The 27,204-nt window shown below is 38.2% G+C and overlaps 1 protein-coding gene across 1 annotated transcript in view; it reads left to right on the top strand.

Moving 5' to 3' along the window:
• The window catches only part of LOC143650300 (adhesion G protein-coupled receptor E1-like), a 47,974-nt gene extending 26,381 nt beyond the window's left edge, over positions 1-21,593 (top strand). The window contains exons 3-15 of the mRNA XM_077120914.1: positions 450-538; positions 1,811-1,903; positions 2,610-2,787; positions 4,441-4,560; positions 5,443-5,642; positions 5,805-5,975; positions 7,911-8,105; positions 9,326-9,561; positions 13,453-13,519; positions 14,888-14,979; positions 19,191-19,344; positions 19,430-19,534; positions 21,441-21,593. Of these exons, the coding sequence (XP_076977029.1) occupies positions 450-538; positions 1,811-1,903; positions 2,610-2,787; positions 4,441-4,560; positions 5,443-5,642; positions 5,805-5,975; positions 7,911-8,105; positions 9,326-9,561; positions 13,453-13,519; positions 14,888-14,979; positions 19,191-19,344; positions 19,430-19,534; positions 21,441-21,485 (1,745 nt within the window). The 3' untranslated portion in view covers positions 21,486-21,593. The remainder of the gene's footprint in view (positions 1-449; positions 539-1,810; positions 1,904-2,609; positions 2,788-4,440; positions 4,561-5,442; positions 5,643-5,804; positions 5,976-7,910; positions 8,106-9,325; positions 9,562-13,452; positions 13,520-14,887; positions 14,980-19,190; positions 19,345-19,429; positions 19,535-21,440) is intronic.
• The last annotated feature ends 5,611 nt before the right edge of the window (positions 21,594-27,204 follow it).

The raw sequence follows: 27,204 nt of genomic DNA, 5'->3' as shown, positions 1-27,204 counted from the left end.
GGGTTTTATCCGGGGTATGCAAGGGTGTCTCAAAACAAGAAAATCAGTGTAATACACCACATTAACAAATCAAAGGGGAAAATCACATGATCATCTCAATTGATGCAAAGAAGGCACGTAATACAATTCAGCATCCTTTCATGATAAAAAACACCTCAAAAATATTACTGTACTTTAAAGTGTATTTTCCTCCTATATGTATATGCCTTAACAATATTGTGCTCAGGTTTGCTACCTTTGGAGCCTACAAAAATCTTTTCTGATGTGCCTTTTCTCATTCAATATCATGTGTCTCACAGTACCTCATGTTTTGTGTAGCTATAGCTTTTTCCTTTTCATTATTGTGTTTTTTATCCATGTACAGGTTTTAGAGGGGTAATACAATAAGACTTGCCTTTTAAGTGTATCTTGAAAAGGTTCAAGTTTGTCTGCTTTTGTTTTCTTCATAGGGATTCCATTCAAATGGAAAGAATATATGATATCCAACAACAAACATGTACAGCATTGCCAAAGGAAAGCAGCAATGGAGCCAGAATCTGTAAGGCTATTAGCTCTCAGTGTTTTCCTAGAAGCCATTTAGTGAAGATACCTTTTTTGTTATTGTAGCAGTTCTAACCAGGGTGAAAACAGCAGTGGTTTAAATCAGACTGTGATGTATTTTTATCCTTTGTGATGGTTTGAGTATAAGTAGCCAGGATGGCGCCATAATCCTCCGCTGTCATCAATACAAGATTCCTATTTTGTGGCATGAGATAGTTGCCCCAGCTCCTGCCATCGCAACTACATGCAACTGATGGGAAAGGGAGATGGGGAAGTGCAAGGTACAGTCCTTCCTTTTAAAAGTAGGTCCTAGAGATTATATATATATATATATTGCTTTTACCTCATTGGCCAGAAATTAGTAACATGGTCACAATTAATTGCAAGTGAAACTGGAAAGGGGGGACATTTGCCTTTCTACCATTTAGGGATTCTTTTATCAAAAGTCCAGGCAAAGAGGTGTTGGATTTCCAGACTGTCTATTGAAGTCATCTCCAAACGTAAACATACCCAACGAGCATCGTTAGATAATGGTGCCATTATTATAAATCTGAGATTGTAAGTAATCTTTGAAATCCAACACACATTGAGCCACTGCTTTTCTTTTTTCTCGTGGTGAAATATACATAGCATCAGTTCACCGTTATAACCCATTTTAAAGCATACAATTAACTTTTGGCATTTAATACATTCTTAAAGAGTTAAACATTACTACCATCCAGTTCCAGAACATTCTCATTATCCCAAAATGAAGTCACATACCCATTGGCAGTCATTCTCCATTACCCCTCCCTACAAGCCCTAGGCAACCACAAATCCACTTTTTGTCTCTAAGGATTTTCTTATGACAGATATTTCCTGTAAACGGAGTCATCTGATATTCATACTTCTGCATCTGACTTATTTAACTTAGCCTCATGTTTTCAAGGCTTATCACATTCTACCATGTATCAGTACTTCACTCCTTTTTATGGCTGAATAATATTCTCCTTGGACCACAGGTATTTTCACTTATTTCCCCATGCATTGAAGCAACTGAATAGTTTTTTGTGTTTGTTTGTCTTTGGTTTCTTAATTCATGGAAGAGAGAGTTGAATATTTCAATTCTGATCAAGTGGTGAGGTTTTATTTCCTACAGAATTCTAGAGAGTCATAACACCTCAGGAAGCATTCACAACCTTGGTTAAGGTTTGGTTGCCCAGCACCTATATTGGGAGCTTATGTACTTGTGGGAGAGATGGATAAATACTGACAAAGACTCTTCCCTCAGGGGAAAAAGTTTTCCTTCTGTGCACAAATGAATGCCACCTTCAGAATTCTGGATGATGCCTGGAAATATGAAGCCACCACCATTTCTATGAAGGTAATGATGGAAGCTTCTTCATAATCATGTTTTGAGTTTTGAATATCTTTAGACACAGTGGGTGCAAGAAGTCTTTAAATTAGTGAGTTGTGAGTTAACATTTAATTAAAGATATTTGTGAGCTTTTCAAAATTAACGTATAGTAAAATTGGCTTTTTTATTTTTTAGGTATACAGCTCTGTTAGTTTTATCACATGAGTAAATGTCAATACACATTGGAGAAATGTTTATTCAAATCTTTTGCCATTTTTAGTTTGGTAATCCTTTTATTGTTGTCAGATTTCTTTATATATTCTTGATAGTAAAACTTTATTGGTTATGTGGTTTACTAATATTTTCTTCAAAACTGTTCCATGGTTTATTTTCATCATAATTTATTTAATCAATCTGATGACCCTTTAGTGAGGCTTTTCTATTTTTTCCTATCACAGTAACTATTGAAATGAAAATCTACTTACACAAATAAAATATTTCTGGAAAGATTAATTTCCAGAATTACTGGAATAAACTGATTTATTGCACTTCATGAAGGATACATTAAGTTGCATTTCCAATGGACCTCTGGGCATACTTTTTCATTATTCAGTAGTGTAGACCGTATCCATTTTTCTGATAAGAGGGAAAGGATGCCTGTTATTTCTTTGATGAGAGAGTTAAAGAGCGAGAGAGTTATAAAGGGGGGAAATTAAGCTTTATTTCCTTGCAGAAAGCAGCTGAGAGGTTTGGCACTGTGCTTGAACAGACATCCACATGGTCCACCTTTACCAAGGAAGAGACATCCACCCTGGCCACGATCTTGCTGGAGAGTGTGGAGAGTACCATGTTGGCCACTTTTCTGAAGCCATCAACGAATGCCAGTCAGACAATTGAGACTGAACATTTAGGTAGGGCATATCCTTCATGTCAAGGTCATAGCTGGGTGCTGATTCTGAGAGGTAGCCTTACCAGTGTGATTGATTCTCCATGACTTTCCCACCAACCCATTTTCCCAACTGCTTCAAAACTCTGAACTCACAGCAATGCAAATCTACTCGTGATCTATTGAGTGTTTGGGGGATGCTAGATGCTGTGCTAATTGTGTGTCATTAACTTATTCAAAAAATATTTTTGACTGCCTATGATCTGCCAGGGGTTAAGGGATGATCATCATTTTTTAAGCTCCAATATTTTAAGCTTTCCTTCTGGGCCCATGTTAGAACTGTACATCCTGACTACTTTGGAGTTAGATGCGAATTTGTGATAAATTCTTGCAATTGAATTGTGAGTGGAGACTTCTAGAGCTTTCTGCCCCTGTGATGTAGTTACTTACAATATTCCAGATCATGGATGTTCTCTCTTTGTTGGTCCCAGAGTGAGGATAACAGGAAAAGAGCCCCAAGTCAACTTATGATAAACACAAAGCATTGATGAGAAATAAGTAGATATCATTATGGCTCTGAGATCTGGGCGTTGTGTTACTGTTGCATGACTGATGCTGTCCTGACTGATACAGCTCTAGCCTTACAGGCCTCAGTGTACTTGATTGGTGGCTATTTGGGCAAACTGGGTGCTGTAGGCCTTTCCTAGTGACATCACATTCCTGGTTGAAGTATAAATCACAAAACCCTATCTTAAAGGTTCCCATAAAATTCAGAGTCAGAAGTACAATATTTGGTGGACTGCAACCAGTAATGAATAAATCTGCCCTTACGAATTTTATCTTTTAGTGAAGTGACTCAGACAACAATCAAATATACGTATGATATACCAGATGGACATAATGATATTGAGAAAAAATAGAGCAGACTATTTTAGACATAATGTTAGGTACAATGATGAGGTCACTTGGCTGAAGTGGACTAGGGGACAGTGGGAGCAGCAGAAAAGGATTTTATAGATAAATGAAAGGAATTTGGATTTTATTTGGAGTAAGTTGGGGTAGAAGCATTACTGAGTTTTGAGAATAAGCATGGCATCATCTGGCATATAATTTAAAAACATCTCTCAGGTTTTATGATCTATTGTACTCCCATGAAGAGCCAATGGAATTGGTCCTGCAGTTACTGATATATTACAGGTAAATAAAAAAATCAGAGGCTAAGAGAAATTAAGTCATTGCTCACATTTACACAATGGGTGATTGGTAGAGTTGGTATTCAGCTCCATCAGACTTCACAACCTGAGCTCTGTTCAACATGCTGAGCTTGACCCTATTTCTTCTGATTTCTTTTAGCTTTGAAAAACTTGTCTAAATTTTTAGTAGCCAGAATATCACCACCCTGTCTTATTCTACCACAGTTGACTTCAATCTCATCTTTCCCTGATATACTTTTCCTCCATAAGATATGAGGGCTCATTCATGAAGCTCCAACTGGATTTCTCACTGGTGCTATCATCCCCCTGTCATTCTTCAGAGGATTCAAGAGCTCTCCCATGGATAACTGATATTTCTATTCTTCCCTCTGCTTGCAACTATGGATATGCACCTTTAATGGTTAGAAACAAAACTCAAGACTCACTTTTTGTGATCTCTTGCAAATTCTCCCTTTATCCTTTAGATATTGAAAGCAAAGTTATCAAAGAAGAATGCATTGAAGAAAATATGACCTTTAATTTGAAAGCCAAAGGAGATATAATGAAGATCAGATGTTCCACAATACGGGAATCTGGATCCTCAGGTACAGACGCATTTCCAAGGACCCAGGAGGATGGCTTTGGTACAGTCAATGAGCAGATACTTACTGATCACCTCTATGTGCTAAGACTTCTGCAAGGTGATGGGTAATCAATTATGGTTGAGGTAGAAATGGCTGTTTTTCATCTGATAGGGAAGTCAGACTTAAAAAAAATAATCTCATGATACTGGAGTATTTACAGCTGTGCTGTCCAATATGGAAGACATTGGCAACTTGTGGCTTAGGCTATAAATGCAAAATACACACCAAATCTATTTCTTTTTACTACTAAAAATGTGTTAAATAGAAAATTTTAAATTACCTAAGTAGCTTATATTATATTTCTATTTAGAGGAAGTACTCAGATTATGATATTGGGAGGGCCTTCCAGTGGGGCTTCCAGCAGGTCTATGGAAGCCATCAGCCAGGAAATGGTGAATAAAAAATTGGCAATACAATGGTGGCTGCCAGGTTTGGCAAAGGAGCTGGCTTAGGACACATGCTATCAGAACACCAACATTTACAGGACAGACAGGGAAGGGAAATTCCACCAAAGAGATTGAACAGAAATGATACATGTGGAAGGTGAAATAATTTCCCAAACTTGAATTGGATTCCCTTAAAATTGCAATTCAAATTTATTTTTAAAGATGTCCAAGAGTTGTCCAGGAAATATCACTTCAGAATTTGTTTTTTATTCTGATGAAAATCACTGTTCAGGGAGTATTTCGGTATTTAAGCTCCCACACCATGCCAGTGGGGTTCATGGGATGTAAAAGTGTGGCATATGTTTGTGTGTGTTTTGTGTGTGTGTGTGTATTGGGCCATCGGTTGTTACTACTTAGCAAATGTTTCCCTTTTCTTTTCTTTTTGTGGAAATTGCAGGGATGACTGGGGTGGCCTTTATCTCCCTTGAGGGCCTGGTGCCTATTTTAGATGAGAGCTTCTTCCAAGACCCCCAGGCCCCGCTAACCAACTCCAAGAGGAAGCTGAAGCTGAATTCTCGCCTTGTCAAAGGCATCTTGACTGGGAAGAAGAAAGACGGTTTCTCAGATCCAGTTATCTATGCTCTGGAGAATATCCAGGTTTGTGATGAGGTCTCCATCAAGGCCCTTTGAAATATCAACATTTTGTCCATTCCCTACAGAGCATAACACTCTTTTTTTTTTTGCCTCATACGGTGCTTGAGGTCACATTAAATCAATTCAAGGAGGATTCTTGGGTGACCAGGATCTTTGCTATTCCAGCCACAGGAGCACTTTGAGAGCCCTATCTGCGTTTCCTGGGAAACAGATGTCGATGGCGGCAAATGGGCATCCTCGGACTGTGTAGTCCTTCAAATTTCCAAGACCCACACCATCTGTAGCTGTAAGCGTTTGGTGAATCTGGCCATCATCATGGCTTCTGAAGAGCTCACGGTTAGTACTGATGGACTGTGATTTGGCTCCCTAAGTGTCTGTCCCTAAATTATTGTGAGAAAATGTGTACTGAGCATCTGCATTTACACATTTTAGTGCTGGGTGTTGTGGGAGGGAATCATGGCCACAGAAGTGTTGAGTGACATACCTCTGCCCTTGGGGAATTCACAGTCTGATTGGGAATCCATGAAACGCATATAAAAAATGAGAAATAATGACTGGACACACTATCAATCATAGATCCTCCTTATTGAGAACCTACTGTATTGATCCTGTAGTTTGCATCATCTCTAATCATTATCAAACTGCCAACAAGTTCAGTTTTTTTAAACACATCCTACAGAGTGGTAGGCCTAGGCTCAGTCTCCTGTCTGGTCATGAGAGGTGGATGTGGGGTTTGAATTCAGGTCAGTCTTGGTGCAAATGTTATGCTCTTTCCACTAAACCATGCAAATGAAGCAAGAGATGGTGCTGTAGAAATTCAGAGGTGTTTTAGGGGAAAGCTGGGGGTGATAGGAAGGAGATGGAATAGGAATTGAGCTTTGGCAACTTTGCAATTTGGAAGAGAGGGAAATCATGCTGATCAGTGTTGGGGTGAGCATTCATTCCCCCAAGGAAGGCCCTAAATGCTATTTAGAAAATAGTATGGCTTAAGGTTTTAGAGTATTGGCTCCAGCATAAGACTGGCCTACTTTCAAGTCCTATTTCTGTCACTTCCTAGACATGTGACTTTCGAAAAATCACTCAAGCTTTCTGACCTGAGTTTAGTTCTGTCATTTCAAAAATGGTAACAAAAGAAAATTGTGGGGTGTATGGGTGGTTCAGTTGTAGAATACTCACTTTCCATGCAGGAGACCCAGGTTCGATTCCCAGACCATGCACACAACCCCCCACACACACACACACACAAAAAGAAAATTATAACTAACACTTGAACTGTATATAACATGTTCCCATTATATTGTAAATACTTTAATATTTTCATTTATTCCCTCCCAAACAACCCTTCAGAGAATTTGCAGGATTATCCCATTTTAACAGATGAGTAAACAAGCCCAAAGCAGTTAAGTGTCTTGCCCAAGCTCATACAGCTAAGAACCGGCAGAACTGCAGTCTATATTCTTTACCACTATGTCCTAGTATCATAGAGAGCAGCTGATAAGATAGTGACAGGCATATCTTTAACACACAGAAAGCACTCAAATAAATTTAAAAATTAATTATGAGCAATGGCATAAGGGAAGGACACAGCTTTTCCTGTTTCACTTACAAAATTTGGTGAATCTCTGAACGCCTGCATGTCTGCATATGAGTTGAAGTCAGGAACCAGAAAGCACTCAAGGTATTTCAAGTAGGAAGGGATTTAACACAGGGAATCATTGAAAATCATTTGAATTCAGTGGGTGACCACATGGATTTTGGCTTTTAAGTCATCCCTAGGTTGTGATTTGAAGATCAGAAAGTGCTGCTTCCATGTTGCCCCACATCCATGAAATTGGGAGCTAGACATTTGAAAGAAGTCCAGCCATAGCTAAGTCCTCACTGGTAGAGCCCACCAGACTGTCAAAACTGCTACAGAAAAGGGTGTCTCCTATCATCCGCTCTTCTGCTTTCCAAAAATTATGGTCCTTATAGAAATTAAATTATATCCTAGATCCATCCCCAGCCCCAAGGGATTCTGGGAAATGTAGTTTGTGGATATCCTGCCTTTGTAATACATAAGGTGGGACATAGGACAGGGATAGGAAAGGGAGATGCCAGATGATGCCAATGAATGGCTAGGGATGTTAATGGACAATATCTTGTTCACTCTGGATGTCGGAGGGAGAAGAGGTCTTCAGCCCTTTCTGCTCAAGCCAGGGGCTGGATCATTCTTTTTACTGCCTAGAGGATGTTGGTCCATCTCTGAGGCTTTGTGGATCTCCTTCCTGACAGATGGAGTACTTCTTGTATGTCATTAGCCACGTGGGCTTGACCATCTCCCTGGTGTGCCTCGTCTTGGCCATCGCCACGTTCCTGCTGTGTCGTTCCATTCACAACCACAACACCGACCTCCATCTGCACATCTGTGTGTGTCTCTTCCTGACCAAGATTCTCTTGTTCACCAGTATAGAGAAGACCAGCAACCAGGTTTCATATTTCCCGGGCTCTGCTCCCTTATCCCATCCAGCCCCATCATCTTCACATCTGCCTCTGTTCATTCTTACTCAACTTCCCTTGTGCTTATTTCCACCTCAGCACTTTTGCACTTTCTGTACCCTCTGACAGCAACATTTTCCCACAGCTTCTATTCTGATTGACTTCTTTTGATAGATATCAGTCTAAATTCACTTTTAAGATCAAATTATATAGTGTGGTCCCTTTTATTGTTTCTCTTTAACCCAGTGGTTCTCACCTGGGGATATCTACTTTTTTGGTAATCGCAAAAATGGGGTATGGTTCTATTGGAATGTAATGGGCACTGCTGTTAAACATCTTATAATGCATAGGTCAGCTACCCACCACAAAGAAATATCTGTCCCCAGTGACAATAGTGTTATAGTTGAGAGATTCTCCTGCTGCTTAACAATTTATTTTGTTATTTCCCACAGCACTTATTTGATTACTGATTATTGATCATTGATTATTTGCTGTTTGACTTTTATTTTCATATCCTCCAATTGTTAGCTCCAAGCAACGAAGGATTTTTGCCAGTTCATTCCCTATAATCGTGCTAGACACGTAGTAGACTCTCAGGGCTTCCCAAAAGGAACACTTCTGTAATTTTGGATAGAATGATGGTTTTTAATGTAAAACTGACCTTCTCCCTGTGAGATCTTTCTCTTCCCTAACATCTTTAGAACTAAATTGTGGAGTGTCCCTATCTTTTTGACCAGTGCTTAGAAAGCTCTTTTTGAAAATATAAGATAGTAAATATTGTTGGCTTTATGTACCATATCATTCTGCCTGTCTCAACTACTTTTTCTGCTGCTGCAAAGTGAAAACAGCCATAAATAATTCATACAAAGGGGTGCCAACCCATAGGTGTAGTTTGCTGATCCACTATATTTCCAAACACCCATTAAAGTAGGGTGATCAACCAGCCAATTTGTCCCAACCTCTCTCAGTTGTAGCACTGAAAGTCATGCATTGTGGGAAAGCGCAGTCCCAGGCAACCCCAGGTGGCTGGACAGCTTATCAAAGAGGTGCTATCACTTCCCATTAAGGACCACTTTGTATCTAAAATATTTGTTGAATGAGTAAATGGCCAAGTTTGAGGAACTCTAGTCAAGGCAGTCATTTCCCTTTGCTCCTCCCTGAAGGGTGCTCCCTGGAAGGGGGCTCCTGACTGTGCATGTTCTCCTCTCCAGTTGGGCTGTGCCATTATCGCAGGCTTTCTGCACTACCTGTTCCTCGCCTGCTTCTTCTGGATGCTGGTGGAAGCCGCCAGGCTATTCCTAATGGTCAGGAACCTGAAGGTGGTAAATTACTTCAAGTCTCGCAATATCAAAAAGCTGCTCCTCTGTGCCTTTGCCTATGGATTACCAGCACTGGTGGTGGTTGTCTCTGCCAGTGTACAGCCCCAAGGCTACGGGATGCCTAATTGGTAAGTGACGTCCATTTCCCTGAGAACCTTCTGCCAGGGCCAATGGTGACAGTTACATAAATAAGGAGAGCAATAATAGAAGCAGTAGTTGTGTTTACCATTGAGTGAATTGTTATTTGATTTATTGTTGGTCTGAGGGCTACCATGTACAGCAGCACAGGTTGTGCATGACACAAATCCAGAGGACACTATTTATATGGCATAGGCAAGTAACCCTGCTGTACCAGGAGACTTGATCGTGCAGTTTTAAATTCATGGACTCTGTGAAAATATTCTTGGGTTTGAATCTAGCCCTGCCATCTTTAACTGGGCTCTCTTAGACAAGTTACTTAACCTCTATGAAATCCCTATCCTCATCTATAAAGTGGGGCTAATAACAATGCCTACTTCATTGTGTGGCTATGGGATTAAATGAGTTCTTATCTGGAAAATATTTTTAACAGTCTGGCACATAGTAAAGCAAGTGTACACAAGGTCATTATCATGATCACCATAATTTTAGCCTTTGTCCGTTCTAAAAAGATGTATGTTTGTCACATGGTTACATGGCAGATGATTTAAGGCAGTGCACTGATAAACACTAATTTTTGAAAATATTTCTGCACTTAGGATGTATTAAAAATACTAGCAGCATATCAGACTCATGATTTCACAGACATGATTGTATGGTAAAAGTGAAAAGTGAGTCAATTTTGAGGAAAATTTATGTAAATGACAACTAGTAGTATGTGGTCAGGGGCTAGACTGTAACTTGCTGTTCTGTCATCAAATCCTACAATATACCCCTGAGGTCGTGTTATTATCCCAATTTACATGTGAGGAAACTAAGGCTCAGTGTCGTGGAAAGAATTTTCCACCATTCTACAATGAGAAAGGGGCAGAGATTGGGGGATTAGCTATCCAGGCTCCTTGCTGAATGCTTATGGGTTATACTTCAGATGCAGTCATGAGACAAGGAGGGAAAGGAATTCATGTTCAGTGAGCATACATCATAACCTAAGCCCTCTAAATTTTACATATTGTATCCTCTCTGATAATGCACTCTAACTCCCAAACTCTCCTGCTACTTTATATAACACAGCACCCTCAGCCCTTGGATAGGATAACTGAGGAACATATTTTATAGTCACCCTGTCCCTAAAGCTACCATAAAGGTAATTCTGTCCCTAACAATAACGCTAACCTACCCTTATTCTCATCCAAAAGCTAACCCTAATTCTAACACTAACTCTAACCCACCACTTATCCTAACACTAAAACAAACCCCAATTAATTTTAACATTAATCTTTACCCTAACTCCATCCCTTATCTTAACCTTAACCTTAATGCAATCTCTAATAATTCACAGCCAAAATCCCATGGGTTAAGAATTAGAGTCTCCATTTATAAAAGAGGAAATTGAGGCTCAGTGGGGTGGGGGAACTTGCTGGGGGGGGTCACATGACTAGTAAGTGTCAGAGTTGAGTCTGAGTGTGTATCTGACCATTTCGTGTGGAGGTGGTGGTGACAATGCAAGCCTACCATGATGAAGTGTCTTATGCTGGTGTGAGCAGAATAATCCCTGGCATAGACTAGAAGGATGAGGCTTTGAGGGCTGGAGTATTCATGGAAGGCTTCTTGGAGAAGGTAGAGCTGGAATGGGCCTTCAAAATTCTAGAGTAATCAACACAAGCAGAGACGGGATGTGTGAAAATACAGATAGGGGTAAAATCTTGCTCACGGGAAAGTTCAAGCAGGTCCTAGAACAGACTGACTGCACTGAAGGGAAGGGGCAGTGGGAGAGGGTATGGAATACCTTCTATGCTGTAGAATCACAGAAAAATGGCATTAACAAGGATTTCAGGTGACCCAGGGAGTGCCAGGAGGATAGTGGGAAAGTGAGGCAAAGAAGAGAAGGAGGGAGTATAGCGTATATTCATGAGAAGTTGACTGTCTTTGGCAATTCGGTCCTCTGGGAGATTGCATTAAGGTTAAGGTTAGGATAAGGGATAGAGTTAGGGTTAAGATTAATGTTAAAATTAATTGGGGGTTGTTTTAGTGTTAGGATAAGTGGTGGGTTAGAGTTAGTGTTAGAATTAGGGTTAGCTTTTGGATGAGAATAAGGGTAGGTTAGCGTTATTGTTAGGGATAGAATTATCCTTATGATAGCTTTAGGGACAGGGTGACTATAAAATATGTTCCTCAGTTATCCTACCCAAGGGCTGAGGGTGCTGTGTTATATAAAGCAGCAGGAGAGTTTGGGTTAGAGTCATAGTTATGGTTTACGTTAGGGTTGGGTTTAGGGAGACAGCCTAGAATATGCCCTTTTTTATTTCACCCAAGGGGTATGGAGTTGTGGTATTTTTCCATCAACTCCTTCCCATTATCCATTTGTAGTAAAATAATTCTCCAGGGATTTAGTCTGCTACCCTCAGGCAGAGATGCAAGTTATCTATCTTTTCTTAGATCTGTAAGTCCTGAAGGTATATGGTCAATGTCTTCTCTATAATGCAAATATTTTCCACCCTTTTATCACCCAAGAGTCACATTCCAGGGAGAGAACATCTCATTGTCTTTACTTGATTCTTTTCCTTCTCTTGTTGGAGGAAGGCATTCTTCTACTAAAGAAATATTAGGGGTACTATACCTGAACATGGAAGAATGGTGGTGAAAACAAAATATCCATCAGAACCATGATGGGAAAAGACAGTTCTGGCAATTCATTACTCAATTATCTTTCTTCTTCCTCTCATATCCTTTCTTTTCTTCCCTTACTATTTCCTTCCCTCTCTCCTTCCTTACCTATCTGTCTCTGACTTTTAGCAAATAAGCATAGAACGCGTGTGGCCCATGATAGTTCTGGATGTTTGGGCATACAGAGATGAACAAGACAGCCTGAGGTCCAAATCTCATTGAACTCATAGTTTAGAAGGGGGAGACAGACACTTTGCAAGTAAGCAAACAACTGGGCAATCTTATTTACGATAGTGATAGATGGTATTTAAAAAGAAAGTGGCATGTGAAAGGCAGACTCACCAGAAATGAGACGGAAAGAGGACTTCAAGCTAAGGCTTTATTTCAAGGAGAAACAGAGTCACACAGACAGCATTTCAAGAGAGAAATGGCCACACTGAGGTGGCAAGGGATAGAGGTTTTATGGTTTAAGGTTGGGGGTTGGGGCCTGGGAGCAAGGGTTAGGTAAATCTCTATTGTCTAGCTTTCAGGATTAGGTTGGGGGGTTGGGGGCAAGAGTTAGGTAAGGTTCTATTGTCTAGTTTTCAGGGTGAGAGCATTAAGTTAAGAATTGGGGTTAAATTAGGTTAAGTTAACTGGTAAAGTTAAAATTTAGGTGAGCCTGAAGCATGCAGGGTTGTAATTGTCTTTTGCCCGAGGGTGGAGGTTGAGTAAGGGGAGTTTTTATAAGAGAGCAGTTGCTAGAGCAGGAAAAGGTGCAGGCTAGGGTGAGAAAGCTGTTTGAAATATTTTCCAGGTCACGTCATGGGGGGAAGAAGTCCTGTTCTCCAGGCCTAATAGCGTGTAGGGGAGTCGTATATTTTAGTTAATGATAGTCAGGGGTGACTTATCAGAGGAGGAGGCACTTGAGCCATTTGAATGAAAAAGGGTATCAGTGGTGTTCTGGACAGAGGGAAAAGGAATTACAAAGACTGAGTAGAGAATGAAATGGATCTAAGATACTAGATGGATTCAGGTGGATTTGCCCAGAAAAGAGGTTTGAAAGAAGACTCACTATAGTCTACAGGAATCCAAACTGGGACCTGCATTCTCATAAGGATTTTCATTGGCGTCTCAACTCCGAGTACTCTCCTCCAGTAATACCCCTGATGGGACATGAGTAAGTGTTGCGTCATGACTTTCAGACAAATGATGACTTCTCTGGTTTCTCTCCACAGTTGCTGGCTGAATACAGAGACGGGATTCATCTGGAGTTTCCTGGGACCAGTTTGCACAATCATAACGGTAATCACATTGCTTGGTGAAGTGTGGTCTGGAGGAGGACCGAGGAGAGAGATCAGGAATTGTAAGAAGAGGGTGCACGGCTGAGAAGGTCGCTTTTTCTCAGAAGTTCTCCATTCTGATCTGTGACTGGACATTTCCAGATCAGAGTGTAATTTATTTAACCTTTCACTTCTTCCTGCCAAAATGCAAATGCCTGGGGACACAATCTTATCTGTCCTTTGTTCTTCAATAACATTCATCTATCATTCTGTCCTAAGTACAGATGATAATGTGAGAAAAGGTAGAAGGAAATTAAGAGCAATTGGGAGGGGAGTGAGTGAGAGAGGAAAATGTTGGAAGAGAGATCAGGGGAAGCCTGAGGATATTGAGCGTATCTCCTTGCTTCCAGTACAGACAGGACAGTCCTGTTAGATGTTTACTTACTGACTCTCACTCATGGTTGCTTGTTTCCCTGTGTTGTTTGTAATTCTGAATCACAAGGTCACATTCAGTGGATCTAAATCTTGAGGGTGCTGAGGGCATATTCCTCCAGAGAAGGCTTGCTCTTACTTCTATGCGAGTCCTTGGAGGTACTGTCAACCTAAAACAACTTTAAATGAATTTCTCACCCCAGGCTTCCTCAGTTATGCAGATAGTATCAATTTAAACTCTTAACTCATTGGAGGTCTGAGTTGTGCTTCTCTTTTCCCTTCTGTTTCTCCTTTCCTCTCTTCTCTTTCATCTCTTTTTTTCCTTCCCTTCATTGCCTTTCCCTCTCTACTGTCTTCTCTGCTCTCCTCCTCTCCTGCCCTCTTCCTTTCCCTTGCCTTCTCTTTTCCTTCTCCCTTCCCCGCTTGCTTCTTGTCTACTCCCCTCCACTCCCTTTACTTTTTTCTTTTGTCTTCACCAAGATCCAAATCTAGGCAGAAAAGTTTCCTTTTTCTTTTTCTTTGCCAGGATTTTGTTTTATAGTTTGCCTGTTCAGTGAGGGTGTTGTCCTACTTTTATTTGGTGGTATCCTGACCTTATGGGAATCAAGGTCTTGCCCTCTGTCCCCATGAAGGACCATGGTATTGGCTTATGTCCACAGCAACAAAACTAGGCACCTTCACCTGGCCAAGTTGACACCCGAACCTAACCACCACAGGGATGCTGCTAAATGCCTTGCAAAGCACAGAATGGTCCCCACCACTAAGAATGATCCATCCCCAAATATGGACAGTGTCAGATTTGGGAAACTGTCCTAGGGCTCCCTGTATCTCATTCTGAGATGCCAAGGTAGGGCTTTAGCAGAGAATGACCTTGACCTCCACTGCAGGTCACGGTCTTTTCCTACACTCTTGTCTTGATGCTAACTTCTAGAGGCATCCCTTCTGTTTGGCTTTGTAGATCAACTCCGTCCTCCTCACTTGGACATTGTGGATCCTGAGGCAGAAACTTTCCAGTGTAAATGCCGAAGTCTCAACATTCAAAGACACCAGGTGCAATCCCTCTTCCTTTCCGCCCTCTTACACTCTTCCTTCTTTCTTTCCAGAAATGTTTGTGGAATGCCAGGCCCTCTGCCCAGAGCAGAAGGGCAATGAGGCCTGCACAGAATATCACAGCATTTAGGACTGGTACAAGACTGGGGCTTAAACCCCAGAGCTACCACTTATTTGCTGTGTGACCCTAAGCAAGTGACATGACTTCTCTGATGCTCAGTTTCCTTATGTATAAAACAGGAATATAAATATGCTCAGTTTGTGAGGCTTACAAAGTACTTAAGCTCAGTTCTGAGGAATAATGAGTGCTGTGTATTTTACAGTTTTCCTCCACTGTACATAGTTGTAGGTACACACTTAACAAAAATTAGAACTATAATATTTTCTTTTCTTTTTTTTTTTTTACATGGGTAGGCACTGGGAATCGAACCTGGGTCCTTGGGCATGGCAGGCAAGCACTCTTACCTGCTGAGTCACCATGGCCCACCCTAATATTTTATTTTCTATAAATATTTTTCTCTTAATACATACTATGTCACGAATATTATTTAGTGGTAAGAAGGAATTCTGTTCTGAAGCATGTGACAACATGGATGAACCTTGAGGACATTATGCTAGTGAAATAAGTCAGACATAAAAGGAAAAATATTATATGATCTCACTGATATGAAATAATTAGAATATATAAACTCATAGGCATGAAACATAGGATATAGATTACCAGGATATAGAATGAGGCTAATGAATAGGGAGCATATTCTAGTGTGCTAGCTGCCAGAATGCAATATACCAGAAGCTTTTAAAAAGGGGAATTTAATAAGTTACTAGTTTATAGTACTAAGACCAAGAAAATGTCCCAATTAGAACAAGTCAATAGAAATATTCAATCAAAGGTATCCAGGGAAAGATACCTTGGTTCAGGAAGGCCAATGAAGTTCAGAGTTTCTCTCTCAAGTGAGAAGGCACATGGTGAACGCGGTCACAGTTTCTCTCTCAAGTGAGAAGGCACACAGCGAACACAGCATCATCTGCTAGCTTTCTCTTCTAGCTTCCTGTTTCATAGAGCTCCCCAGGAGGCGGTTTCCTTCTTCATCTCCAAAGGTCACTGGCTGTGGACTCTTTTCTTCATGGTGCTGCAGCATTCTCTGTTCTCTCTGAATCTCCATTCTCCAAAATGTTTCCTCTTTTATAGGACTCCTGAAACTTATCAAGATCCACCCAAATGGTGGAGACATGTCGTCACCTAATACAGCTTAACAACCACTCTTGACTAAATCACATCTCCAGGGAGACGATCTGATTACAGTTTCAAACATACAGTATTGAATAGGGATTATTCTGCCTTTGCAAAATAGGATTTAGATTAAAACCTGGTTTTTCTAGGGAACATACATCCTTTCAAACCAGCACAGAGCAGTTGCTTAATATGTGTAGAACGTTTAACTAGGGTGGACTTAAATGTTTGGAAATGGACAAAGGTCATGGTCCATGTTATTGTGAGAATAATTTACAGGGCTGAATGGTGGGTGAGGGTGGTGAAAAGGGGAAGTTTAGAGTCATGTATATCACCAGGAGGAACATTGGAGGGAAAACATGGGAATGTGTAACAGTGAATCTTGTGGTGGACAATGGCCATGATTAACTGTACAAATATAAAATGTTCTTTCCTGAGCTAGAGCAGATATATGACACCACTATGATAGTGTTAATAATAGAGAGGATAGGGAAAAATGTACCTATTACAAACTATGAACTATAGTTAATGGCAATATTTTAATACTCTTTCATCAATGGTATCAAATGTACTACACCAATAATGTGGGTCAATAATAGGGGGTAGGATAAGGTATATGGGAGGATTTAAAAAAAAATTTATTTCTGTTCTTGAGTGATGAAAATGTTCTAAAATTGATCATGGGGTGGTATGCACAACTATGTGATGACATTGTGAAGCAATGATTGAATACTTTGGATGAACTGGGTGGTGTGTGAATGTATCTCAATAATACTGCATTAAAAAAACTAAAAAATTTTATTGTGGTGACAAATATATAATATCAAATTTGCTATTATAACCATTTTTAAGTGTAAAATTCCATGGCTCTGATGACATTGGCAATGTTGTGCTATAATTACCATAATCCATTGCAAAGACTTTTTCATGACCCCAAAAAGAAACTCTGTACTTATTAAGCCAAATAAACTCCTCCTTCCCTCCTCCCTCTCCAGGCCGCTGGTAAACTCTAATCTACTTTCTGTCTCTATGAATTTACTTATGCTGGATATTCATATAAGTAGGATTGTACCATATTTGTCTTTTCATTTTGGGTTTATTCATTCAGCATAATACTTCAAGTTTCATCCATGTTGTAGCATGTAAAAGAATAATATTTTCTTTTGAAGCTGAATAATATTCCATTGTATGTGTATACCACAATTTTTTTACCCATTCATCTCTTGATGGATACTTGAGTTGATTTCACCTTTTCATTTGGCTCTTATGCTGCTCTGAACATTGGTATACAAGTTACATGTCCAAGTTCCTGCTTTAAATTCTTTGGGTATCTACCTAGAAGTGAAAGTGCTGGGTCATATGTTAGTTCGGTGCTTAATTTTTTGAGGAACTGCCAAATTGTTTTTCATGGTAGCTGCACTATTTTGCATTCCCACCAGCAATGTGCATCCTTGCCAACCCTTGTTATTTTCTGTTTTATTTTGTTATGTAATAGCCATACTAGCACATGTGTAGTAGTTTCTCATGTCTTTTTTCTTCTGACAATAAATGATAATGTTTATATAAAACAATTTAGAACCTATAGAAATATATATTTAAAAAATTACCCATGGACTCTGTACCTAGAGGTTTCCACTGCTAATATATTAGTTTTCATTAGAGTAGTTGTGGATTTACAGAGCAATCATGCATAAATACAGGATTCCAATATTCCTCCCTATTTTTAACACCTTGCATTGGTGTGGTACAATTGCTACAATGGTTGATAACACATTTATATAATTGAAATATTAACTATATTCGTTTTAACTTAGGGTTCATTGTGTCTTTATCATTGCGGATTTATTTGCATTTTCCTGATGACAGATGTATTGAGCATCTTCTCATGTGATTATTGACCATCTGTATATCTTCTTTGGGAAATGTCTATTCAGATCCTTTGCCCAATTTTTTTTTATTAGAGAAGTTATGGATTTACTGAACAATTTGGCATAAAATCCAGGATTCCCGTACACCACCCCATCATCAACAATTTGCATTGCTGTGGAACGTTTGTTAGAATTGATGACAGCACATTTTTGTAATTGTGCTATTAGTTGAAGCCCACAGTTTAACTTAGGGACTACATTTAAGTCATACAGTTCCATGGAATTAAAAAAAATGTTTGTTCTGTTATTATATATACAATCTGACCTTCAGTTTCAATCATATTAAGATATATATTTTAGCGCTGTTAATTGCATTCACAATGTTGCCATCACCACGATTCATTAACAAAATATTTCTACTATTCCAAATACTCCTGTACATTTTAAGCCTCAACTTCACATTCCCTGCACCATACCCTCTTAACTCATATTCTAGATTCTACATCTATGAATTTGCTTATTCTAATATTTCAAATCAGTGATATCATGGAGTATTTGTCCTTTTGAGTCTTCCTTATTTCATTCAACATGATGTCTTCAAGATTTATCCATGTAGTCATGTGCCTCAAGACTTCCTGCTTTTTTACAGCTAATAACATCCCATTGTATGACTATACCGTATTTTGCTTACTCATTCATTGGTTGGACATTTGGGTTTACCTCTATATTTTGACAGTTGTGAATATGCCAATATGAACATTAGTGTGGAAATAGCTGCTTGAGTACCTGCTTTTCAATTCTGCAAGTCTTCTGCCTAGTAGAAGGCCTGCCAGGTCCTATGGAAATTCTATACTTAGCTTCCTGAGGCACCACCAAACTGTCTTCCACAGCGGCTGCACCATTTTACATTCCAGCCAGCAAATTGGGTTGTTGTCTTTCTGTCAGTGACCAACAAAATGCCTGCAGGATTTGATTTCTTGTATCAAATCAAATCTGCCTTGGGTTCATGCCCATCGGCGGGGGGGGGCTCACCTGGGAGCAGCATAAGACGATTCCTGGGAGGGTGGCACACCAGAAAGAAACTCATCCTTTGTCATCTTCTTCCCCAGGTCACTGACATTCAAAGCCTTTGCCCAGCTCTTCATCTTGGGTTGCTCTTCGGTGTTGGCCATTTTCCAGATGGCCCACGGAAATGGGTTCCCCGCCATCCTCAGCCTGCAGGGCGCCTTCCTCTTCCTCATTCACTGCCTGCTCAGTCGCCAGGTGTGTGGCCGCCCTCCAGCCCCCACCTGCCCTTCCATGGGACATGTCTGTGCAAGACCCACTTGTGCTATATCTCCCTCTCCAGGTGCGACAGGAGTACAGGAGGTGGTTCACCAGGACAACCAAGCCCAGCTCTCAGTCCCAGACCTCAGGGGTCTTACTGTCATCCCTGCTTTCCACCTCCAAAACGGTGAGAGAACGCATGTTTGCACAGGTGCCCTACTGGGAGCTGAGGCATCCACACTCATTATCCCACACAATAGAGGGTAGGGTTCAGGAGGGGATGTCTGGGGGCCAGACTGCTTGGGGTCAAATCCCAGCTGGGCCCCTTAGTAGCTGTGAAACTTTGTCAGTTATTTAACCAGACCCTCATACAGGCATAAAATAATGGATACATTAAAAATTTTATTTTGCTTGTAAATCAATGAGAAGAACTAGGCAGATACTATAACTGGTTTAAAAGATATTCTGAAGAACAGATCTGTCTATCATGTGTATCTAATTATCTCTTTCTCTATTGTCGATAGGTCTGTCCATTTATCTTATCTATTATTGAATCTATTTGCATAATCCCCTATTTAATCGATTTATCTGATATCATCTACCTAGTTCATGTATCGAGATCTTTCTCTCTATGTAACTATGTATTGATCATCTGTCTAATCCTCTATCTATATCTATCATATTTATCATCTATCTAATCCATCATCATTATTTACCTGATCTATCTGTCTTCTATTTAATCTATCATCTATCATCATTTTACTAATCTGTCTGTCTCTCAGTCTATCATATATCAGTCTGATCTATCTGTATTTCTATCAGCCATCTATCTGATCTATCATCTTTGTCTATTTATCTGTCTATGTAATCATCTATCTGTTCTATCTCTCTATCTATGTAACAAAGTTATCTCTGTATTATATCTTTATAATAATCATTTATCTATATCAATCTCTCTATATATCTACCCACTATCTATCCATAAGATATATTTACATATATGTAATATATAAAATTTTTATACATTTTTAGCTATCACTAAGATTTATAGGTAAACCTATTTATGCAGACTTATATATGGAATATATATACACGTATGTATTTATTTATGGTATATGTATGAAATTTTGAAATGATTGTGCAAATGGAGGCAAACATGATTTTTCATGGGATTTTTCTATCATGCTATCAGTTATTTGTAATTAAAGGATTGTGTAACAGCTCCCATAGATTAGAATTACATTCAAAGTGTGGTCGATGGACCAGCTTCATCTCTGAACCAGAGCCTGCATTTTAATGAGAGCCCAAGGGCATCTGTGGACATAAGAACATTTGAGAAGTACTGTGTTGAAACCTACTACTCCTTGCCATGCAGATAGCAGAGTTTGTCTTTGAAACTGGAAAGGAAAACTTCTTTTGACCTTTGCACCTTCTATTTCATCTTCCTAGGACACCCTTCATCAAAGCTTGGCTACTTTATACCTTTTCTTTGGGTCTCACTCAGCTTAGTCTTCACTTCTGCCAGGTGGTCTTCCTTGAATATTACTCACCTCTTTCTCCCAAATATTGTTTATCTTTATTATCCATAGTCAGTCTCTTTTGTGTCACACTTCTGTGACCTTAATTTGTTAGTAATCCCAACTTTGAGAAAATTAACCATTTTATGTACAACTTGTAACCCACCAGCTACATCTGCTTATGCTATAAATTAATATGGTTTCATCAACACCTGTAGGAGCCAAGGGTTAGTAGAAAACCTGCAGAATTTATTGGGAGTGACTGGCTTAAAAGTGGCATCAGCAGTAAACTGTGGAGACTGTTATCTGCTTACTTGGAGGACAGCCTGGGAGGGAGAGAATGTTTGTTTTTTCTTAAGCCCCAAGGTCTTGTTAGCTATCTCTTGTATGTAGGAAGTAAATACTGAAAAGTAGGCACTCTGTTTTCACGAAATGTATGCATGCTTTTAGTCACGTAAACCCTGCAGTATATAAGCAGGAACTAGTTAAGAATAAAGTTGTCTGTTGTCTTTACTGCTAAAGCTTCAGACCCCCTGATCCCTTTCTCTCTCTCGTTTTTACTTTACCACTCCTTAGGGTCAAAACAGCGGCCAACAGATGGGGACCACGAAGGGACTCTAAGAAGGGACTACTCCGCTTTCATGTTAAAGTATCCAAGGAAATTGAGTGTCTCCGGATGCTGAGGATTCGCCACAGGAACAAACCTAGATTATTGTTGTAAGTCTTTTGAAGTTTAAAGTAATATTAATTTCCTTGTAGCATCAGGGTAATGGGAAATCATAGCAGGCAAATGGAGGAGTATATTTGTGTGTTGAAAACATTGTTAGAAACTAGAGGGGTCTCAATGAAGACTTCAGAGTCACTAGAGCTCTTTTCTTTAGTACAGAAGCATTGTTATTGGTTTCAGCCTCAAGGCCATAATGTTTTCTATTATTATGATAGATTTAAAAGATTGCTTCTTTACCATACCTTTAGCAGAGCAAGAGAAAAAAAAATATCTGAGCTTGTTCTTAATGAGCTGCCTTTATATAAAAATTCACATACACCTGAGTCAGAAAATATTCAATAGGAACAATGCAGAACAAGAGTCAGTACTCATTAATGGTTCCTATGAATTGTAACAGATTGGTCCCCTAAGGGGTATGCAATTCAGGATTGTAGTTCTGACTCAAAGTGTTCTGTTAAATTACCTTGTATTACCTTGTATTTTAAATAAGTTGTAATTATTTAGATAATTAATAATCTAAATAATTATTCTACTGAAATTTATACCAATGCTACAAATAAAAGCTTGTGACAAGGAATGGTAATGACAGCCCCATCTCCTTTTGTTAACTTAAATCCTCAACAAACAGCAATTTAAGAACTGGCCATAAGTTTAGTTCCTATTCATATTTGAAAAGGAAATATATTTTCAGAACTTTGAAACTGAAAATTCTTGTTAAAAACTATATATTGATGTTTCAAATATGCATTAACTAAAATATTTTAAGTATTTAACATTATTTTAACAAATTTAATTTTGATGATAATTATATGTGGTAAAATATTTGTTTAAAATAATGATTTGAGTATAAAAATATGAACGATGTATTTTTATTAATAGGAAAAAGAATAGTTTTATCTTAAGATAAAATGAATAACGTTACAAAATGAGAAAAATGTAGGACAGGGCCTGAACTAATGTAATAATTGCTGAGGGTTTATAAAAATGGAAATTATGGTCAAAATCAGGAAAGAGTTAATGAGTCTAAAATAACAACGTTTTCTTGGACTCTTAATGAAAAGATATAAAAAATTTTTTCTGAATAATCAGTGTAAAAAGCAAAGAGTCTGTGTTTTATCAAAATAACTTATGTTAACTTTTATCCTGTCGTTATCTGTATAAGAAATACTGATTTTCTTCTGGGTATCATTATACTGGCAAAAAACTGTTTCTTTTCTTGCCCCAAACCAGGTGGCTTAATCTATTAATCTAAGGAATACTGCTATAAATGAATCTATTACTGGCTAAATAATACCAAATCATATAAATACCTAAATTCCTTTTAAGCCAAAATATTTTAATGCTTTGTCCATTATTTTTATAAACTACATATGTATAAACTAAATTTATCCCCAAATAACCATGACTTATATTGGGAGCAGATCAAATTTGAGGGCTGAATGCAAGGAAAAAATATACTTGTGGAGTCTGTTTTGTTCACCTGATGTTGCCATTACATGCAACTGATGTTGCTATCGCATGACCTTGGTAAGAAACAGTTAAAATGTGCATTCTAGCTGGGAGGACTGGCTATCCTTCCAGAAGGAGGTGTACTTTAATAAGATATTGAAGTCCCAGGAAGCTCCTCTTGGTCCCTAGCCAGGTCCCAGAGGACCTAACTGGGCCCGGTCATGTAAGCAAATTGGAATTTGGCCATTGTTTTGGGAAAATATCATAAAAACTGCATGCAATAAATTTAGAATTACCAAAAACGCACAGCCAATTGTAAAAAATCCTCATTCCTGCATTCCTTTTCAGTCAATCCAATGAATTCATTTAAAAATATCTGGTCATTTGCTATGGGTATATGTCACTGTTGATACTTTATGTTACAAAACCTGCTTGCTATTTTACAAAGAAATTCTGATTTATTAAGCAAAAGACAGTTAACAGCTGCAGCTTAACAAAAATTAAAATTAATTAAACAACGCATTCAAGAAGGACAGCTTGTTCAAATAGATTTTTAAAAAACCTGTTGATTTTATTATTTTCTTTATCTTGCAATCTCCCACAGGTCTATTTTGGCAAAATAATGTTTTAAAATAGATTTTTTTTTACTAAATAATTGACAAAAACGTTTAAATACATATTTGCAAAAAATCATTTCCTTAATAGCCAGAAATCGCCAAAAATGTTATCAATTAAGAGATCACGATCCTAATCACATAGCATGTGATCTCACAAAAGGAAAGGGTCAAAGTCTATTTATCTTCAATACCTCTTGGCAAATAGCATTAAATAATTTTAAAGGACAAATTAATAATTTGCCTATGTCAAAACTTTTATAATTTCTTAATCATGATGAATATACAACTATAATATGATGATATTGTGAATTACTGATTATATATATAGAATGGAATAATATGTTAAAAATGTTTTCGTTCATTTTTTGTTAAAGTTTTAAAAAATAAATAAATAAATAAACAAACTTTTACAATTTCTAAAGGAACACAATTGATTTTGCCTAAAGTAGTTCTGGCTTCCCTGCTAGAAAGAGCCATTACTGTCTTTAGTAATGGTAATAATAATGGACAGACTGCATATGTCACCCCAGGGGAAAACAAAAGTTAGAAAACACCTTATACCTCAGCCCGATGTACTGAATTAGCAGCTGTAATTCAGGTATTGCAGAATTTTCCACGATCTCTTAATATCGTTTGTAATTCTAAGTATGTCTGCCAAACAGTTACTCACATTGAGATGGCTTCATGTTTGAAGAATATGAACTGTTCCAAATGTTTTTACATTTACAAACATTAGCCAGAAGTCGAATTAATCCTCTTTTTATCATGTGTATAAGAGCTCATACTAATCTTCCAGGTCCTTTGTCATTACAAAGTCAGCAAGCAGATACTCGTGTGAGAGTAATTCAGGATCCCACATTTCACAAATTGACTCATATTAATAGCAAAGGGCTGAGAAAGAAATTTTCACCTTTATCTAAACAACAAGCTCAAGACATTGTTAAGACTTGTCCAACATGTGGACATTTAAATACACTCCCATTTGCATCAGAGGTTAATCCTCAGGGTCAAAAAAGCAAATGAATTATGGCAAATCGATGCTACTCATATTTCACATTTTGGTAAAATGCAATATGTACATGTTATCATAGACACTTTTTCTCATTTCATATGAGCTACCGCACGATCTGGAGAATGTTTCTGTCATGTTCGATCACATTTATTTAATGCTTTTGCTATTATGTGATGCCTTCAGTCTATTAAAATGGACAATGGTCTGCTTGTACAGGAAAGCAATTTCATTAATTTTATACTACTTTTCATATTACTCATATCAGGAATTCTACATACTCCCTCTGGGCAATAAATTATTGAATGAACAAACCGGACGCTAAAGTCTATGCTCATAAAACAAAAAGGGGGAGATCAGGAGGATGATGTTGTGAAAATAAGTACATTAAAAGATCAATTAGCAAAAGCACTGTTTACTTTAAATTTTTTAAACATTTATGATAATTCATCACAGACTCCTGCAGAACAACATTTTAGTAATTTGGAAAAGAAAAGTGATAGGACTCAAACAGAACTGCAGCTGCAGCTGATCTATTGGAAAGATGTTAAGGATGATCTATGGAAACCAGGCATGATAAAGGTGTGGGTAGGGGATTTGCTCTTATCATTACAGATGATGGAAACTTGGTTTGGATTCCCTCGAAAAGAATAAAACCCAGACATGTCAATCCTGAGAAAAATAGTTAAATGGGTAATGTACATTATAGGACATATAACTTTAATTGCTGAAGGACAGGAACATAATTATACTTAATGGGTTTATATTCCTAACCCACCTCTACTGCAGGCCCTAACATGGGCAGATCCAACTTTACCAAAATATCTGAATAATAGTTTAGGATTCCCAGGTCCAGTAGATTCAAGACTTCCAAAACTACTTAAGGAAGAAGAAAAATGGTGTGAAATAACTCTTCCATTTTTAGAAAGACCCATATGTGTAAGTAATGAACTACCGTGTATGACAACAAATAATCAAACCACATGGTTTAAGATCAAGAATGATTCTCGTAATTACTTACATGTATATCCCTCTTTTAACTCTGTGGAATCAAATGATACTTGCCTGTTAGATGGGAAAGAAAGTTGGAATGGATGGCAGTTATGTCATATGGATCAAGCAGTTGTCATAATTAATGATTCCTATAGAATTGTAAGAGATGTGGCCCCGTGGGGCCTCCCATCTCTAACTCGAAGATAACTGAGACTATGTGGACAGGCAAGCTAAATCAGAGTTTAATACATAGAGGACGATTTGTGCCAAATCCATGGGATGATAAATATAACATTAATCAGAGAAATTTGTGGAAAATTTTCCTAGGACTGGGATCAATTTTTATAGCAAATTCTAGTAACTATAACTTCTCTTTAAATAGCAGCCATAAACATTATTTGCAAATATGTACTAGAGATCCATATGCATTTGTTAACAGTCATATGCATATAAGAAATCAACTTTTAATTGTGAGAATTGTTCTCTATTCACTTGTCTCCAAGCATTTATGTTGCAGGAAAATGAGACGATTGTAGCAGCAAGGAGAAGAAAAGGTATGCTGCTAGTGCACATGTCAAGATCCTGGTAATCCTCTCCAGAAACACAAGTCCTGATCCATTTGACAAAAGAATATCTGAAAAGGACTAAGACTAATTGGACTCATTATTGCAGTTGTTATTGAAATCATTGGAATTATCACAGTGGCTGTGGTCGGTGAAACTGCATTGCATCAAACTATACAGATGCAATATTATGTTAAAGAATAGCATAAAAATGCCAATGAACTGTGGCATAATCAATCTCATTAATGAGAAAATTAATATAGACTAAATGATATAGAGACAGCATTGGTTCATATTAGAGATCAAATGCATAATTTAAATTTTTTAAGAAGTTTAAGTTGTGACTGGAATGTGAGCAATTTTTTGTATTACCCCTTTGAGATACAATCACTCTGAAATAGAAAGGGGAAAAGATAAAAGAAGCATCTTTTGGGGCATTTGGATAGTTTAAGTCTCGATATTTTAAAATTACAAAAAAGAGTATTAGAAATATCTCAGAATAATTTACATATAGCTGATGGAAATATTATACAATCATTTACCCAAAAGCTAAAAAATCTTAATCCTGTTTATTGGTGGAAATCTTCTTATTTTTTGACAACATTGGAAATAGGAATTTTACTTTTCTTACTGTTTCTTTTTCTCTTAAGTGTCCTGAAGCACCTTTGCTATCTGTCACATCTTCTAATCATAAACAAACACAAGGTCTCAACGTATTGTTTGTAAAGGCTTTGATCTCCTCCCCTAAATAAACTGTAGCTCTTGACTGGTAGCCAATGACGGGTAAGACCCTTCCTTCGGAACTTAAGGACAACCTAAGACAGGCACAGTCACCTTGACTTATAAAATAAAAAGGGGGAAATGTAGGAGCCAAGGGTTAATAGAAAACCTGTGGAATTTATTGGGAGTGACTGGCTTCAAAGTGGCATCGGCAGTAAACTGTGGAGACTTATCTGCTTACTTGGAGGACAGTCTGAGAGGG

This window comes from Tamandua tetradactyla, chromosome 11, assembly GCF_023851605.1.
Source record: "Tamandua tetradactyla isolate mTamTet1 chromosome 11, mTamTet1.pri, whole genome shotgun sequence".
NCBI classification, from domain to species: Eukaryota; Metazoa; Chordata; class Mammalia; order Pilosa; family Myrmecophagidae; genus Tamandua; species Tamandua tetradactyla.
This window is presented reverse-complemented; position numbering and strand designations above follow the sequence as displayed.